The 14,564-nt window shown below is 38.7% G+C and overlaps 1 protein-coding gene across 1 annotated transcript; it reads right to left on the reverse strand.

The window, feature by feature from the left end:
- Positions 1 to 6,395: 6,395 nt before the first annotated feature.
- LOC116255168 (protein WHAT'S THIS FACTOR 9, mitochondrial-like) lies at positions 6,396 to 8,672 on the reverse strand. Its single transcript, XM_031630946.2, has one exon. It carries the CDS (start codon positions 8,423 to 8,425, stop codon positions 7,097 to 7,099), a length of 1,329 nt encoding a protein of 442 aa, XP_031486806.1. The 5' UTR covers positions 8,426 to 8,672; the 3' UTR covers positions 6,396 to 7,096.
- Positions 8,673 to 14,564: the final 5,892 nt, after the last annotated feature.

The following is a 14,564-nucleotide window of genomic DNA, read 5'->3' on the forward strand; positions in this document are numbered from 1 at the left end:
CGATTAACCAAATCATTTCATCTTTTTTCTCTGGTTTTTACTGGATTTTTTGTCTCGTCGATGAAATTGGTTAGCAAGAAGGAAGCGCCCAGGAAGTCAGGAGAAGTGGTTCTTGACTTTGCCACGGTTTTGACAAGAAATAATTTTGTTACAAACTTCGAGCAACCATATCATTCCAACTTTTTTCTCTGGTTTTTACTACTGGATTTTTTTTTTTTTTGTCTCGTCCATGAAATTTTTCATGGTTAGCGTGCATAGATCTAATGGTCGGCATCAGCGGCGGAAGAAGAAATTTCTGGTTGAAGGGTAATCAAAGTATAAATGTCAAACTTTAAAGAGCACTTCACTTATATATTAAAAAAAAAGCTCAAAAAATTAATAAAGTTCTATATGTAAATAATGTGAATTTACTAGCTGGTGGCTCTGCACTGGTCGGCATAATAATTTTGCATTAATCTCATGTCCTATACTTATGCACTGATTTGACTAGAAAGATCATCTTTGTGCTTTGCTTGGTTTCTTTTAACCTCAAGTCGTGGATGGCTTTATCACGTCCTGCTTTACAATTTGAAGTTTAGTTTGTATTTAATAATAAATCCACCAACCCTCAAGAACTACTCCAAGTATTTGTAAAAATAAAAACTGATTTTCTTTAAATTAACTATTCAAAAGCGTTGGTAATAGAAAAGGATAATTGAGGTTAACATGTCCCTGCCCATCACTGAGAGCCAAGGCTAATTGGCTAGTTGCTGCCCCTTAGGTGTCAATAAGACTAGCTGTCATAATTTGGTTGAAATAATTTAAAAGAAAAAAAAATCTAGTGATTCGAATACCCAATACATATCAGTTAGTACACTTTCACCGGTAACACCCAATACATATCAGCTAGTACACTTTCACCGGTAACATAACCAACGCATATGCTACTCATTTTTAATGAACCAATTGAATGTGTGAGCTAAGTGCTACAAGATCAGCCTAGCCTTGGCTAAAATTTGCCGAAATCTAGTTCTATAATATATGTTCTTGGCAGGCAAATGTGTAGTCTGATATAGCTGGCACCAAAATATGTATACAGAAATAATGTTCAACTTGTTCGACCAGCAAACATGCAGCGACCTGACTAGGAAAGAAACAAATTTGCTTATGGAAGAGAACGTAATGAAACAACGTCCGCGAGTTGAAGGGAAGGAAGAATGCAACAGTGACGGAAAGAAATTCCTTGATGGCGACCGCGCGGAAGACTTATCCAAGCAAACTTTCTTAACTAAAACGGAGAGACAAGTCTTGAATGATTTATCGGAGACGTGCACAACAATTAATTTTTTGTTGTTTTTTTTCTTTTCTTTTTGGAGTAGAATTTTTTATTAAATTGAGAAATTTGTAAGAAGTCTTGGAGGACGTATAGAGGAGCATTGTTTAGCTGGTCGGGCTGGTGAAGAGCTGGTTGCCGCATCGATTCTTATAAATGCTATTTCATTGGACTGCAAAAAGTGGGTGTGCGATATTTAGCTGATTTTCCACCTAAGTTCCAAAACAGCCTTAAACCTTTTGGAGTAAGGAGTAGCGAGTAGATACTTGGGCCTAGGGATGTCAATATATTCGATTCGAATCGGATATCCAACCGATCTAATCCGAAAAAAAAACTCAAATATTAAAAAAAAATTAATATCCAATAATATCCGATTAAGAAATCGGATTGGATTCAGATTTAGTAAATGACATCGATCAGATTCAGATTCGGATTCAGATATACATAAATATTCGATCGGATTTGGATACGAATTTGAATTTGGATCGGATTCATTTTTAGACAAATATCTTGTATCTAATGCTACTAAATTTGGAAAATTGATAAAATCCACTTTAAAATTCAGATTCGGATATAAATATAAAAATAACATTCGGATTATAAAATCGGATTTCGGATTCAGATATGACTTTTCATTATTCGAATTTGAATCTGAATATGTGAATATTTAAAAAAATAAATATGTTTAAGGATATATCTGATCTGAATATGATCTGTTGATATCCTTACTTTGACCTCTTGTTGCAGGAAAAAGCGTGGAGAAATTATTCAATATCAAATGCATATTTCTTGTGTGATGAGGGAAAAGTTTTACTTCGCTCTGGCATGAGTTGGTGTTTATGTTTATCTAACTTGAAGTAATTTTCCAAAATGCTGGGAAATGTTTCAGCCAACTCATGCTATCAATTATGGCAAGTAAAAAGTAGAACTTTTAAAGATTTAATTTTCAGAAAAAAAATCTCATTTTCTGGAAAAATATTATTCCAAGTTACATTTTCTCCATAAAATAGCAAAGGGTCAGTATATGCAGAAGCATGCAGAGTTTTATAGACATTAAAAATTTAATCAGTAATACTTCCAGAATTATTGGTAAAGTAACCCAATATACATTCTTTATACTGAAATTAAGGAAATCCTTTCAAAAAATAAAAATAAAAACTAAGTACAATAATAAATAAAGCCTAGCTGTGGCGCCATACAGTGCCCATGAATCAAATAGATTAGTGCCTCAATTTATCAGATTTTTTTTAGATGTTCATGTATTCAGATTCAAATTCTCTTTCAGAAGTTTACATATTCAGATTTGAATACGATTGAAGAAAAGTGCGTATTTAAATCTGAATTCACAATCCATATCCGACTTTTAAATTGAATTCGAACTGCACTACTATAAGTTATGAGCCTGTTCTCAAAATGTGTGGACGTAGCATATAGAATACTTACTCAAAACTAAATCCAAATTGAATCAGATAATGATTTAAATTCAAATCCGATCAGATGTCACTTTTAACATCTGATTTATTAGTATACTGCTAATTTTTTTCATATTCGGTTTTTTGAAGCAGCTAGGTTGAATATCAGATCCAAATAAGACTTATTGGCATCCGGAAACGGATTTCCTACCAATTGGATTTAAATCAACCAATTCAGGTCAATATGCCCCAAAAATTGGTCTCCGTACAGTAACACGAACTTGAATTACTCGCATAAATGATGTCAACTCGGATGCTTCGGCTTTAATATAGGCCATATGTTTCACATTTGATTTCCTTAGGTCCGACTTTCTAATAGCAAGATTAAATGTCATCGTGATTCTCTTAGGTCACGTTTGATTACTGCAGATTTCAGATCCGCAGTTTTGAGGTTGAGGTCAACAACTCATCCCAAAAAAAAATAAAAATAAATAATAAATAAAATTGAATCTCCAATCTACGCTTTTACACTGCAGCATGGATTTGAGATCCATGTTGCGGGAAGATGCTGAAATGGACAATTTGACAACTGTGCATGGATTTCAAATCTCATCGGATCTGAGATCTGTCGAAATCAAACGCAACCTTGTTGCTGTCATTATAAGGGTGGGCATTGATGTGGGTGAAGAAGAAAAGATGAAGATTGCTTGCATTATTCGCCCATGTATTCCCAGAATTTGTTGCTGCTCAAGGATGGTTCGCAGTTGTGGCGTTTTCTTGAGAGGGTCCAATTATAGTTTTTGAAATTTTTACAGGGGCGAAGTATATTTCTCAAAATTTGAGCCACCTAAATTTTTGTAAATTAAAATGGGTAATTAAATTTTCTAGGGCCATAGACTCTTCAAAAAGGGGCTGCACCCATGTCCACATGATGCACTGCTATAGGTGCAGTTTCGACACGCACCCCAACCATATTTTTTTTTATGTATGTTCAAAATATTTTTTATTCTTTCTATTTTTTTTTGTCTCTTATGTTCTTTAATAAAAGTAAAAAAAAAAAGACAGATTAAGCTAAAAAACAAGTTAAAACTATATATATTATGAATATATATATATATATATATATATATATATAATAAATATTATATATATATACACTTTCACCGTACCCTCACATCCAAATTTTTTGGAATACGCCGTGCCGGCACCCGCATCAGCACCTGTGCCCCACACTTATGTGACATAGGCCATGACCCTATCCGCCCTGCTGGCTCCGCCACTGCCCTAGAGGAAGATGGTTACCCCTAGGGGAAGATGGTTACTTACATTGCATAAGAAGGTTATCTGCAACCCTTGGTAGCCTTCAGGAGCAAGTGATATGAGAGACAACCAAGCATGAGTACTTCAAGGCAACGAGTTTTCTTCAAGGAATGAGAAGTCTACTGCAAATCAAGCTTCTTGGTAGCTGCCTAACGTTTTGCATGATTTCTTACTTTTTTTCTGGACTGAAAAATGAGAAGTTGCTCATCAATCTTTTGAAGCAGGGTGTAATCTTAACTTGTATTTACTCATGATCCAGTAACTAAGACATTTTAAACATATTTTACATTATCAGGTCACTTGGAGAAACATATTAAAGTATTTGCAGATAAAAAAATGGGCTTGATTTAATCGTGTACCTTTCATGAGGAGTTAGCTCAATCTTGGGTTTGACACAACATATTATAGTATTTAAAAGAGGTAAATGGGCTGAGACTTCATATGCTGATATTTCTGGCTTTTAGTTTTCTATCTTCTGATGAGAAGCTAGCTCAATCTTGGCTCAGGATGTAGATTCTATCACCTAAAGTCTTAAGGAAACCTCGAAAGTGGACTAGCAATATTCAGTGGTTCAGCATCATCTTGGCCTACCTTAAATGAATGGGTAAGCCGCCAAAACAAATAGGTAGAATACATGGCAAAGGAATGGACAAGAATAACAAGTATGGACGTTGGAAAGGAGTCAACATTCACTAGCATAGTCTCACACTTTCCTTCAAGTGGGAACAACCCACTTTCACTGCAATTTTGCTGGGGAAAACATCCCGTTTGTTTACAAAAGGAATAGATATAGAATGAGCTTTTTAAAGAAACATGGAAAGGGGGAAACCATTACCAGCTTGGTAGTGAGTTCCAGAGTCTCACTGATATAAGATCCTGGCCATGGAGAACTGCCATTATGCAACTAACATATGCCACCAAGAACGGAGGGGGGCCATCTTCCAAACAACTAATCGCCAGCTTCTTTTAAAGGCACTCAAAACCCATTTTTGTAGGAATTCTTTGATATGATGCAGCTCAAACCAGACAGGCAAACTTACACTGCAGAAACAAATGCTGGGAGGACTCCTCATCAACATTGAAGAAGTTCTCATTCGTTTACAACATGAAAACTCAACTGCTTGAGGCAATCGAAGGTTAGAAAACGATCCTCCCAAGCCACGAAAAGGAGCCATTACAACTCAGCGGGGCACTTGAGCTCCATAAGGTACTTCTCTATTGCAACTCTACTATGTCTGGTGGAATCACAAATGCTCACACTCCGAAGTGATGCCACCTCCTTGTGCCTCCACATGAGCACGTCAAGAGAATTGTTGCATCTAAGAAACTCAAGAATATGTTTAAGACAGGGGAGTCCGATAAACAAGATATAGATGGTGATCATGCAGCAATATGGGAGACACTTAGCCACTTAGGTGCATCAGTGGTCGACTTTGCCATAATCTCCACCCGACAATAATGCCAGAACCTCAAGATTCGTCCAAAACTGAGTCCAGAAACCATCACCCAAGCACCATTGTTAGCATGTGCTCCATTTTCTCCCAATCCAAAAGCATAGCTTCTCCATGCCCAAGATGCTTCGGGTGAAGGTTTTGTAACCAACAGGCCGTTACAGGATAAATCATTACGTCTGAGAGTAAAGACCCAACGGAGATGGACAGTTCAGGTCAAATAATCTCTTTGAAAGCCCTTTAGTGAGAGCATCAGCAAGATGATCCAAACTGTGAACGTAAGAAGCTCAAATTTTACCATAGGAGTTTATCTCTTACAAAGTGACAATCGACTCCTATGTGTTCCATTTGTTCATGAATAGCAGGATTGGCTGCAACATGAATAGCTGTTTCATTGTCGCAAAACATTTTGATGAGAGTCTCAATTTTGAAATCCATGCTTGAAAGAAGATTGCTTGTTCATGTGAGCTTACAGGAAATGCATCCATAGCTCTGTATTCAGCTTCAATGCTTCAATGATCAACAATATCTTGCTTTCTACTTTTCTATAATATGGGATTCCCACCATAAAGATGCACTATGCCATTGAAGGTACTCTTTGGTTACAAAAATGCCGTTCAAGTTATCCCCACAACAACAATGTCATTCACATATATTAGGACCAGGGTGATACCTGCTCTATACATTATTTCTAACCTTTGATATTTTTCTGTCATTTTTTTCTACTTCTATCATCATCCTTAAGAAGGACGGCAGAGAATGATGTCAACGAAAATGAATTCCACAAAGAAAGAAAATTAAGTCCACAAAGAGGCAGCGACGGAGAACTACATGACAAAGAAACCAAGTTAACAAAAATGGTGCGACCAGTTCATGACGTTCCAGAGAACAAGCACAACAATCAGACTAAAATCATATATTTAATACATTCAGTAGCTTACAAGAACTAGATATTGGCAGCGTTGGTTTGTCAAAAGCGCAGAAAAAAGTCTCTCTCTCTCTCTCGCTATAGCAGCAAATCAAGAAGAACAGAAAGAGAGATAGAGAGCGATGAAAGCAAAACAAAGAGAGGTTGGTCAAAAATTTTTGCAGGGATTGCTTCAAGGCTACTCAATGAAAACTCCTAGGCGCCAATATATCCTTACTCGCAGAAAGAATGTTGGGAATAATAAAATTAGCACATTCGATTCCCTTAGTGTCCATGCTTGGGAGCCCTCTCTTCACATGTAAGTACTTGTATTATGCTAGAAAAGATAATAGCGTCCTCCAAGGTATCGCATGATACCAACCTACAGATGCTCTGCAGTTTCGCATTTGTTCGATAGATGACGAGAATATGCGAATTCAACAGATTCAAGAATTAGTTATGCATTTCATGGCCTCACCTGTACGCTCTTCTCCTCGTTCTCATTGTTATCGGATCATTCGGGCGATACGTGTATTTATCGGTAGCAGCCCCTTCCATCGTTCCTATTCAGAGCACCTTCACAACTTTGCAAGCTAGAGACATGACTGCTCAAGGAGAAGAGCTTCCGCTTCTCTTCATCTTAATAAGCATTCTTCTTTCCGTAGCCTGCCCGTCATCCCACTCCTCGTCATCTTCATCTCGTCCTTGTCGTAGTCATCGCGGTCAAGTTCTCATCCTTCTCCCATTCTGAAGAATCCCCATCTCCATCTGATTCACTTTCCTCATCATCCTCATCTTTTTCGTCCTCAGAAGACTCCGATTGTGCCGAAGCGACGGCGGCAGCATTTTTCCCGCCATCTGCCTCCATCTTCAAGAGCCGAATATACTGAAACCGCATGCTCAACATGGGATGCTTCTCGATCAACAGGTCTCTCTTGTAGGCCTCCCTGAGGATGACGGTGCAGGTCTTGAGCTTGTTTGAGACGTAGAAGATGCCAGGGTGATGCGCGAATGCCCTGGCAAACCTGGGCCTGAATCCAAGATGCTCGCCGAGGGCGAGGACGTTATTTCTCTCCGTCTTTTTGGAGATGAAGAGGTGAAAGAGCTCGTGCAGAACGCCCACCATCCATTTCTCCCCCAAATCACTCTTTGGGTGCAGGTGAGAAGCGTCTTCATAAGGCGAAATGTACGGCAATTTCTGCCATTCATCCACCCATCGCTTCACCTTCTTCTCCAGATCGAACCCTGTGGAGAAATTCATCGGAAACGCGAGCGGCATGCCTTTTCTGTAGCCTCCTTCGTCTGCCTTAATGGCGTTCTTCTCCATGACGGAGACGGCGAGAGCTTTGCTCCAGCAAACCAGCTCCAGAGCAGGATCATGACGCGGCGGCCCCAAATCGACAATCTCGAAGTAATCGGGGAAATCCGGCACCAACCGGCGGGCATAGTCATCCGGCAAGCCGAGATCCCACATCAATTGATCGATGACTCTCAGGGGAAGCCTCTTCTCCCCCGTCATCATCAATAATTTCAGTAGCCTATCAGCAGCGTCCTGCTTCTGACTATCCAGAACCCTCTGCTCCTCCTCGTCCAGCCTGATCGCCTCAGCCGTTAGACGCACAAGAGGTCGCTTTCCAACGGCGGCGTCTGTGAACTCCTCGAAAACAGAGGGGTATCGCCGTATGAACTCGATGGCTCTGGTGGGGAGACCAAGCTCGTCCTTCTTCTCTGACGCAATGGAGACGGGGAGGCACCGGCGAGGCTCCCTCTTTATGAGATTCTTGAGGGCCACCGTTGGCCGGAGGTGCTTCTCCTTCTCCACAGCGTGGTCAAGTCCCCTGTCTCTCACCCACTTCATCTTCACGTCCACGAAGCCCGCCCTCCTGATGAGGCGGTAGCTCTCGTGCTTCTTCTCCTCCTTAAGAAGGCTGCCCGCTGAACCAGAGAGGTGGAGATTCAACCAAGATGTTGTGACTCCATGGCTGGACCTCCACAGACCCCCGCTCAATCGACGACGAATCATTACTTCCCCTCAATATATTCCCATCAACCAGGAGAGAAAGAGAGCGAGAGAGAGCTCCCGTCGCGTTCGACTTGCAATTGTGCAATGTCCGATGGCGAAGAGTTGCAGAGTTGCTGAAGGGATTCTTCTGCCTCAGCCGCCCGCCCAGGGTTTTAAGAGGGGTTTCTCCGTGGAGAATGGGTGAGGAAGACGGCGTAAAACGATGGATATATCTCAACCGTTTCTCACTCCCATCGACGGCCCCGAAGACCGAACTTAAGTACGCATGTTTCTTCCTGACAATAGAACCCACGAAACATCTCTCTCTCTCAATTCAATGGAAATGTTTTAAAACTCAGTGACTTGGGACTCTTAAGTCCTTCATCATAGACTCATGAGTCGGTGTGCCAATTTGGTGACTTGAGCTGAGTTTTGTTAAATATTGTTACAAAAAACAATGTATAATTTGTTATTTAAATAAAAAATACCATAAAATGACTTGAACTCAAAAATAAATTAACTTAATATCAAGTAAGTAATATTGAATCATATTTATTCATGTGATAACAAGAAATAGACAACTGCTGCTACTTCACATATTCACCTGTCAACATAGCTGAGTAGCAAGTATCAATATATCAATGAACAACTCGTCAAAAAATAAATACTAAAAACAATATATTCAACATCTACCATCATCGATAGTTAACAAACTAAACATACATGTCTGTCATCTAAATTGAAATTATAAAAGATAAGCACAAAATACTTTGCTGCTATGTACAGTGGTAGACTGTCACACATTAAAGTACGTTAAACACTGTTAATTATTAATCAGTGTTTAACATAAACTAAATACTATTAATTGTTCATAAGTCTTCATATGTCAGTGTGGTTACATGTTATAGCCGGTTTATTGACGCCTTTATTTACCCCTTAGCCACGAGGACAAGCATTTCTCACTGCCTCCTTACAGTGTCTTCATCATTCAATGGTAATTCTCCATCTTTTCCTCGCTTGGTTCCTTGCACGTTTTTGGTATTCCATTTCTGTTAGATGAGAAATTCCCTGTTTGATTTTCTTAAGGTTCTATTTCTCGTTTGAAATCTTTTCGGGTTCGTTTTCGTTGAGTTTGAAGAGAAAGACTTTGTTTATATATTTTCTCTTCTCCGTTATTTGGGACTGCTGGTCACTTCGTGTTTGATCCATTTTTGTTTCCCATATACTAATCAGTAGGGCCTCGTTCTTGGCAAGCTTTTGCCTTTTCTGTGTTGTTTTCCATGGGATATTTGTTAACCGGGCCATCTATGCAAATGTCTAATTCTAGACATGATCAATAATGTTAACGAGATTCTGTTTTCATTAGTTTGATGACACGATTTTGACCACACAATCATGGCATTCCAGTTGTGGTACTTCTGTTATATATATCCTGCTCATCTTGTTTGATGAAATGCTTAAGAGAAGAGCTCTTCATGATGTGAGCTTTTGGTTGATAGATTAGTTGATAAATTTGTTGTGAGAATGTGTTTCATAATAGAAATTGTGGAAATTTGATAAAAAAAAAGGAAGCCAGGGTAAATTATTAACCGTGAGTTGACAGTAGTAAAATAGTTAAGGAGGATATTTATGTCTTTGATTTAGAGGTCTCCAATCTGATGATTTCTCTGCTTATTGCTGCTCAGGTTTTCCTTGATGTTTATGTTGATGCCTTCCATACATTGGGGAGCAATCTCGAGAACATTGCTGAATACGTCTGCTCTGTTCATCTGAAAAATAATGTTAGTTTGTTTCAATGTTACCCCCAAAGAGTAAAACTTTTAGCATGTAACAGTTTATTATCTGCATAGCTTTCCTAGCCAAGGCTTCTGTTTGTTTTTGACGAGGAGTACCCACTGAATATCATTTTCTAGGTTCGTGAAGCAATGTTCAGACCAGTTTACAGTTGTCAACGTAGCCATAAGTCTCTCTCTCTCTCTCTCTCTCTCTCTCTCTCTCTTGCAATATATATATATATATACATATACACACATTTGAATAGATGTGATACATTAAACGGCCAACACTGTTCATTTTTCTCTTTTGCTTGATAACCCGTGCTTGGTAGAAACTGATGCAACTAAAGTAAACAGTTTGCATTGCCATGTTCTTTCACATCAACAGTAGCTTTCTGGGCAGATGCTTTATTATGTTCAAGAAACTAGAGAGTATGCTCAACAATCGGTGGCAAGTTGCAATGGCAAGTTGCAACGTCTGTTGCACACCAAGCCAGCTTGACACTCTACATGGACAAGTCCAACACGACAAGTTTTTTACTTTCATCACCGGTTTGAGGTACCCTATACTATTTGCTATCTCATGGATATGGGAATACAGGTCACCACATCCAAGTTGAATTGAGTGCAGAGGCAATGCCATTGTATCCGCCGTTTGAACTTGCTGTTACATATGTATATATATGTGTGTGTGTTTTTTATGCTTGTTTATTACTGATTCCTTACTTTCACTTCTTAATTGGCATTCTGTCTTGTTGCAGTTCCTGATTCTTGTCGCCCTTACCTTGCAGGTGGTGGTCATAGATGCTTAGGACAGCTTTAAAGCTAGGCTAAGAATGAAAAGGAAAGAGTTCTGGGATAAAGCAGTAGACACCAATGAACTCTGCTCCAACAGGACAAAAATGGTGAGGCGTCAAGGACGAGTTGGGGAACAATTGCAATTACAGCAACAGTCTAATATCTCATGCTGAACATTTTGAGAACAGCAGATTTGTGGAGTCTACGACGTTCTAATTCAAAGCTTTTGATGACCTCTTTAGCTTTGTTCTGAAATTGAGGAACTTCTAAAGCTTCATTTGTGCCCCTGTGGAGATACACCGTGAATATGAGTGGCACTGCTCTTTTACTACTTTTGTTGTTCATGTGGATGCTCAAAGTGGTAAGCCGGGTCGTAGTGTTGTGAAGCTTATGGGCCATTCTAAGACCAATTTTTTTCTAATCATTACTTGCCGGAAGCTGATCATACCCTTAGGCCTCCAAAGTTTTTGCCTTTTAGATGAACGGCCGTAGTATATATATATGATAGAATACCCTTCTGGTTTTTAGTAACTAAAAAAAAAAAAATCATCCGAGGTACGCAGTTGATTTCAAATTTCCGTTGAGTTGGTTCCTTCACCATCCCTGATGCAACGAGATTCATCAAACTTGAACATCCAACGCGAAACAAAATCATTCACTATCATTGATGTCATGTGATAGAGCTTGTCGCAGCTCATGAAGCTTCGACACGAAGAAAAGGTGTCGTAACCATCATATTCATGGACGACAAATGGCTTATCAGCATTGCAAAGCTTCGACGTGTAGTGAGAGCATTCTGTTGCAGGGAAAAGCGTTGCCCATTTAGCCTACTTTCACTGACGACCTTACGACACCCTTTTCACGTCGGTACTCGTGAAAAAAGCGCGGGTGTTTCTAAAATCTGCTATAGTGGTGTCATTTTATCATTATCATCATTGACGTTTGATCTTTCGTCAGTGCAAGCCTGTTTACTTAGGTGCACAAACAGCAGTTTAAACTTTTTTTTTAACTGAATTATTTTAAATGTCAATAAGTGCTAAATCCCACTGCCGCACTACGGGAGTACATCTGGAGGTAGAACAGAACATTTAAGCCAGTGGAGGATGACTCCAACTTTGTCTATATTTTAACGAAATCCAAATCCATTCTTATCAAATTGGATCCAGGTTGCTCCAGCTGCCTTCAGTTCAGATATCAACAAATGATTATGAGAAAACACATTCATATGAATCCAACAGGATGTGATATATTAAATCGGAGAACTATTAGTCTTTCATGCAAGCTTCTGACACAAGATATGTTATTATCAATGGTAATTCAGGAGAAGTATGTAAAACCCTTCTCGAAAGCATAGATATCTGAATTTGAATATTACAAGAAAAGCTGATATCTAAAAGTATTCAATAGATAGAACCAACATACATGTTTTCAAACATTTCAATTCCTTGACATGCTGTGTAAGAGCGCTGGAGACAAAATCAGATACTTTTGAGGTTTCCTCGTTCATCAAACAAGAAAATTTTCAATTGCCATTCACCTTTCGAGTTAGAACAAGACTGATTTTTTATAATAAATTACCTTTTAAGTCACTATGCAATACTCCCCTTCTATGGAAGTAATAGACTGCATTAGTTAATTGCTGGAAATACCTCCTTCATCCTCATTCCTTCGTCCACTTTTGACATGAAAAACTTGTTTAAGCTAACAATGTAGAGAACGGAAGAAATATAGTCAGCTGAAGAGCACAGGATGTGCCACAAAACCAGGCTGGAGAACAAAAAGATGCTAAGGGGACATTTGGCTAATGGAATACTTATTCCACGTGTTCCATGAATCTGCCCTAATTTTGGAAGTAGGTTCATGGAATAGTATGCAAGTATTTTTTTAGTTGAACGACCCATGATAGGAACATTATGTAAGTGTTGCATAAATCTGGCCCCAAGGACAATAAGACAGATTCATAAAACATTAATTCCAGTGTTTCATAGATCTGCATTAATCTTTGATGCAGATTCATGGAACAGTTACCTAGTGTTCTTCTTGTCAAAGTACCCTTAAAATGATGTTTGACACTAATAACACATTATTATTATCTCATGAAACAGACAACCGAAGCAAGGGGTCATGAACGAAGATGAGAATTGTTCCATTCATTCAATAGCATAACATTAGAAGCAACTCATGCCACTCAGGCAGGCCGTGCCCTAAAATCAATGATAGGAAAGACCCACCCCTTGTTTCAGTCGCACTGCTTCAATGGCTTGAGAGGAAAGACGACCAGCTTCACTACTTTTGGGGTCCTCCTCCCAACACAGCAACAAATTCAAAGGACAAAGGAACATTCTGGTCTTGCTTCCCATTAAACAACGAAGGAATTGCAGTGCTAGTCAATCATGCCATTCTCCTGAAAGAGTAATCAAACTGACTGAGTGGACTATCAGACTGAAAAAGCTAATTAATTAGATACCAATTATGATAAATCCTCAAGTAAATCCAGGACTACATATTAACCAAATCTTTAATATTGTTATTGATCTCACAATATGTAGTAAAGGTAGTTTCACCACAAAAGAACACGGGATTTGTTGATCCAAAAATCGTCTTGGTTAGGATTGACAACACATAAGAGAAAATCAGCCGTCCATTCCCACTCTGCCAAACCCATAAAATGAAAAGCTAAAATCTCCACGTTCAGAATTATTGTTGCCTTAATGGAGCGTTTGATTATGCAGATTTGAAATCTACAATCTGATGTGGTTCTGACATGACATGTTTTTTCTGATGTGGCAAAAGATCCCACGGTAAAATTCATGGTTTATCAAACTATGGACTTGGTATCTTTATTTTATTTCATTGCATTGAAAAAAGGCCAGATTTAATATCGGAGCGGAGAGGGTATGATCTTGATCTTCAATCCATAGTTATGAAATCCCGAGGATCTTAAATTTGAGGCTACCAAACACCCCTAAAGCTGGTGTGGAACATGAAATAGAAAAAGAAAATGTCAAACATTGTATGGCCATATGAAACAGGCAAAACTAAAGTTAAATTGTTGAACATATATGTGCATGTGTGTGCTTCTAGAGAGATATCTTTCCACAAAATATGCACGTATCTAAGTCATATATATGATACTAAAACTTTTGGATTAAGCCAAATTACTTAATAGTCTTAAACCTTAATAAGCTTCTTCGCATTCCTACCAAAATAGCCTATTGAAGAGTAACCATATAGAATATATGGATGCACACAAATAGAAAAAAGAAGGACGTTTCCCGCTGCCAAGTTACTCATAGAGATTGAGGAAAAAGGGGAATGTCATTGCCTCCACCCTTATCGCAACTGGATGTATAATCTTCTTATTATGAACCAAAATGTTGGAGATATTCTTACAAATTAGGTGTTGAATAATTAAAAAAATTTCCTTCATGGATCCTTGCCTAAAGATAGAAATCTGGGATAGTTTAGATATGTTAAGATCCTAATTTTTCCTGATCTTTCACTATCTTAGCATGCATTTTCCTAGTTTATTTAACTCATGCGCCACCCTCTTTTCGTGAGTGCACGACTCCTCATGAACTTAGTAC

The sequence above is a fragment of the Nymphaea colorata genome, chromosome 5 (assembly GCF_008831285.2).
Source record: "Nymphaea colorata isolate Beijing-Zhang1983 chromosome 5, ASM883128v2, whole genome shotgun sequence".
In the NCBI taxonomy this organism is placed as follows: Eukaryota; Viridiplantae; Streptophyta; class Magnoliopsida; order Nymphaeales; family Nymphaeaceae; genus Nymphaea; species Nymphaea colorata.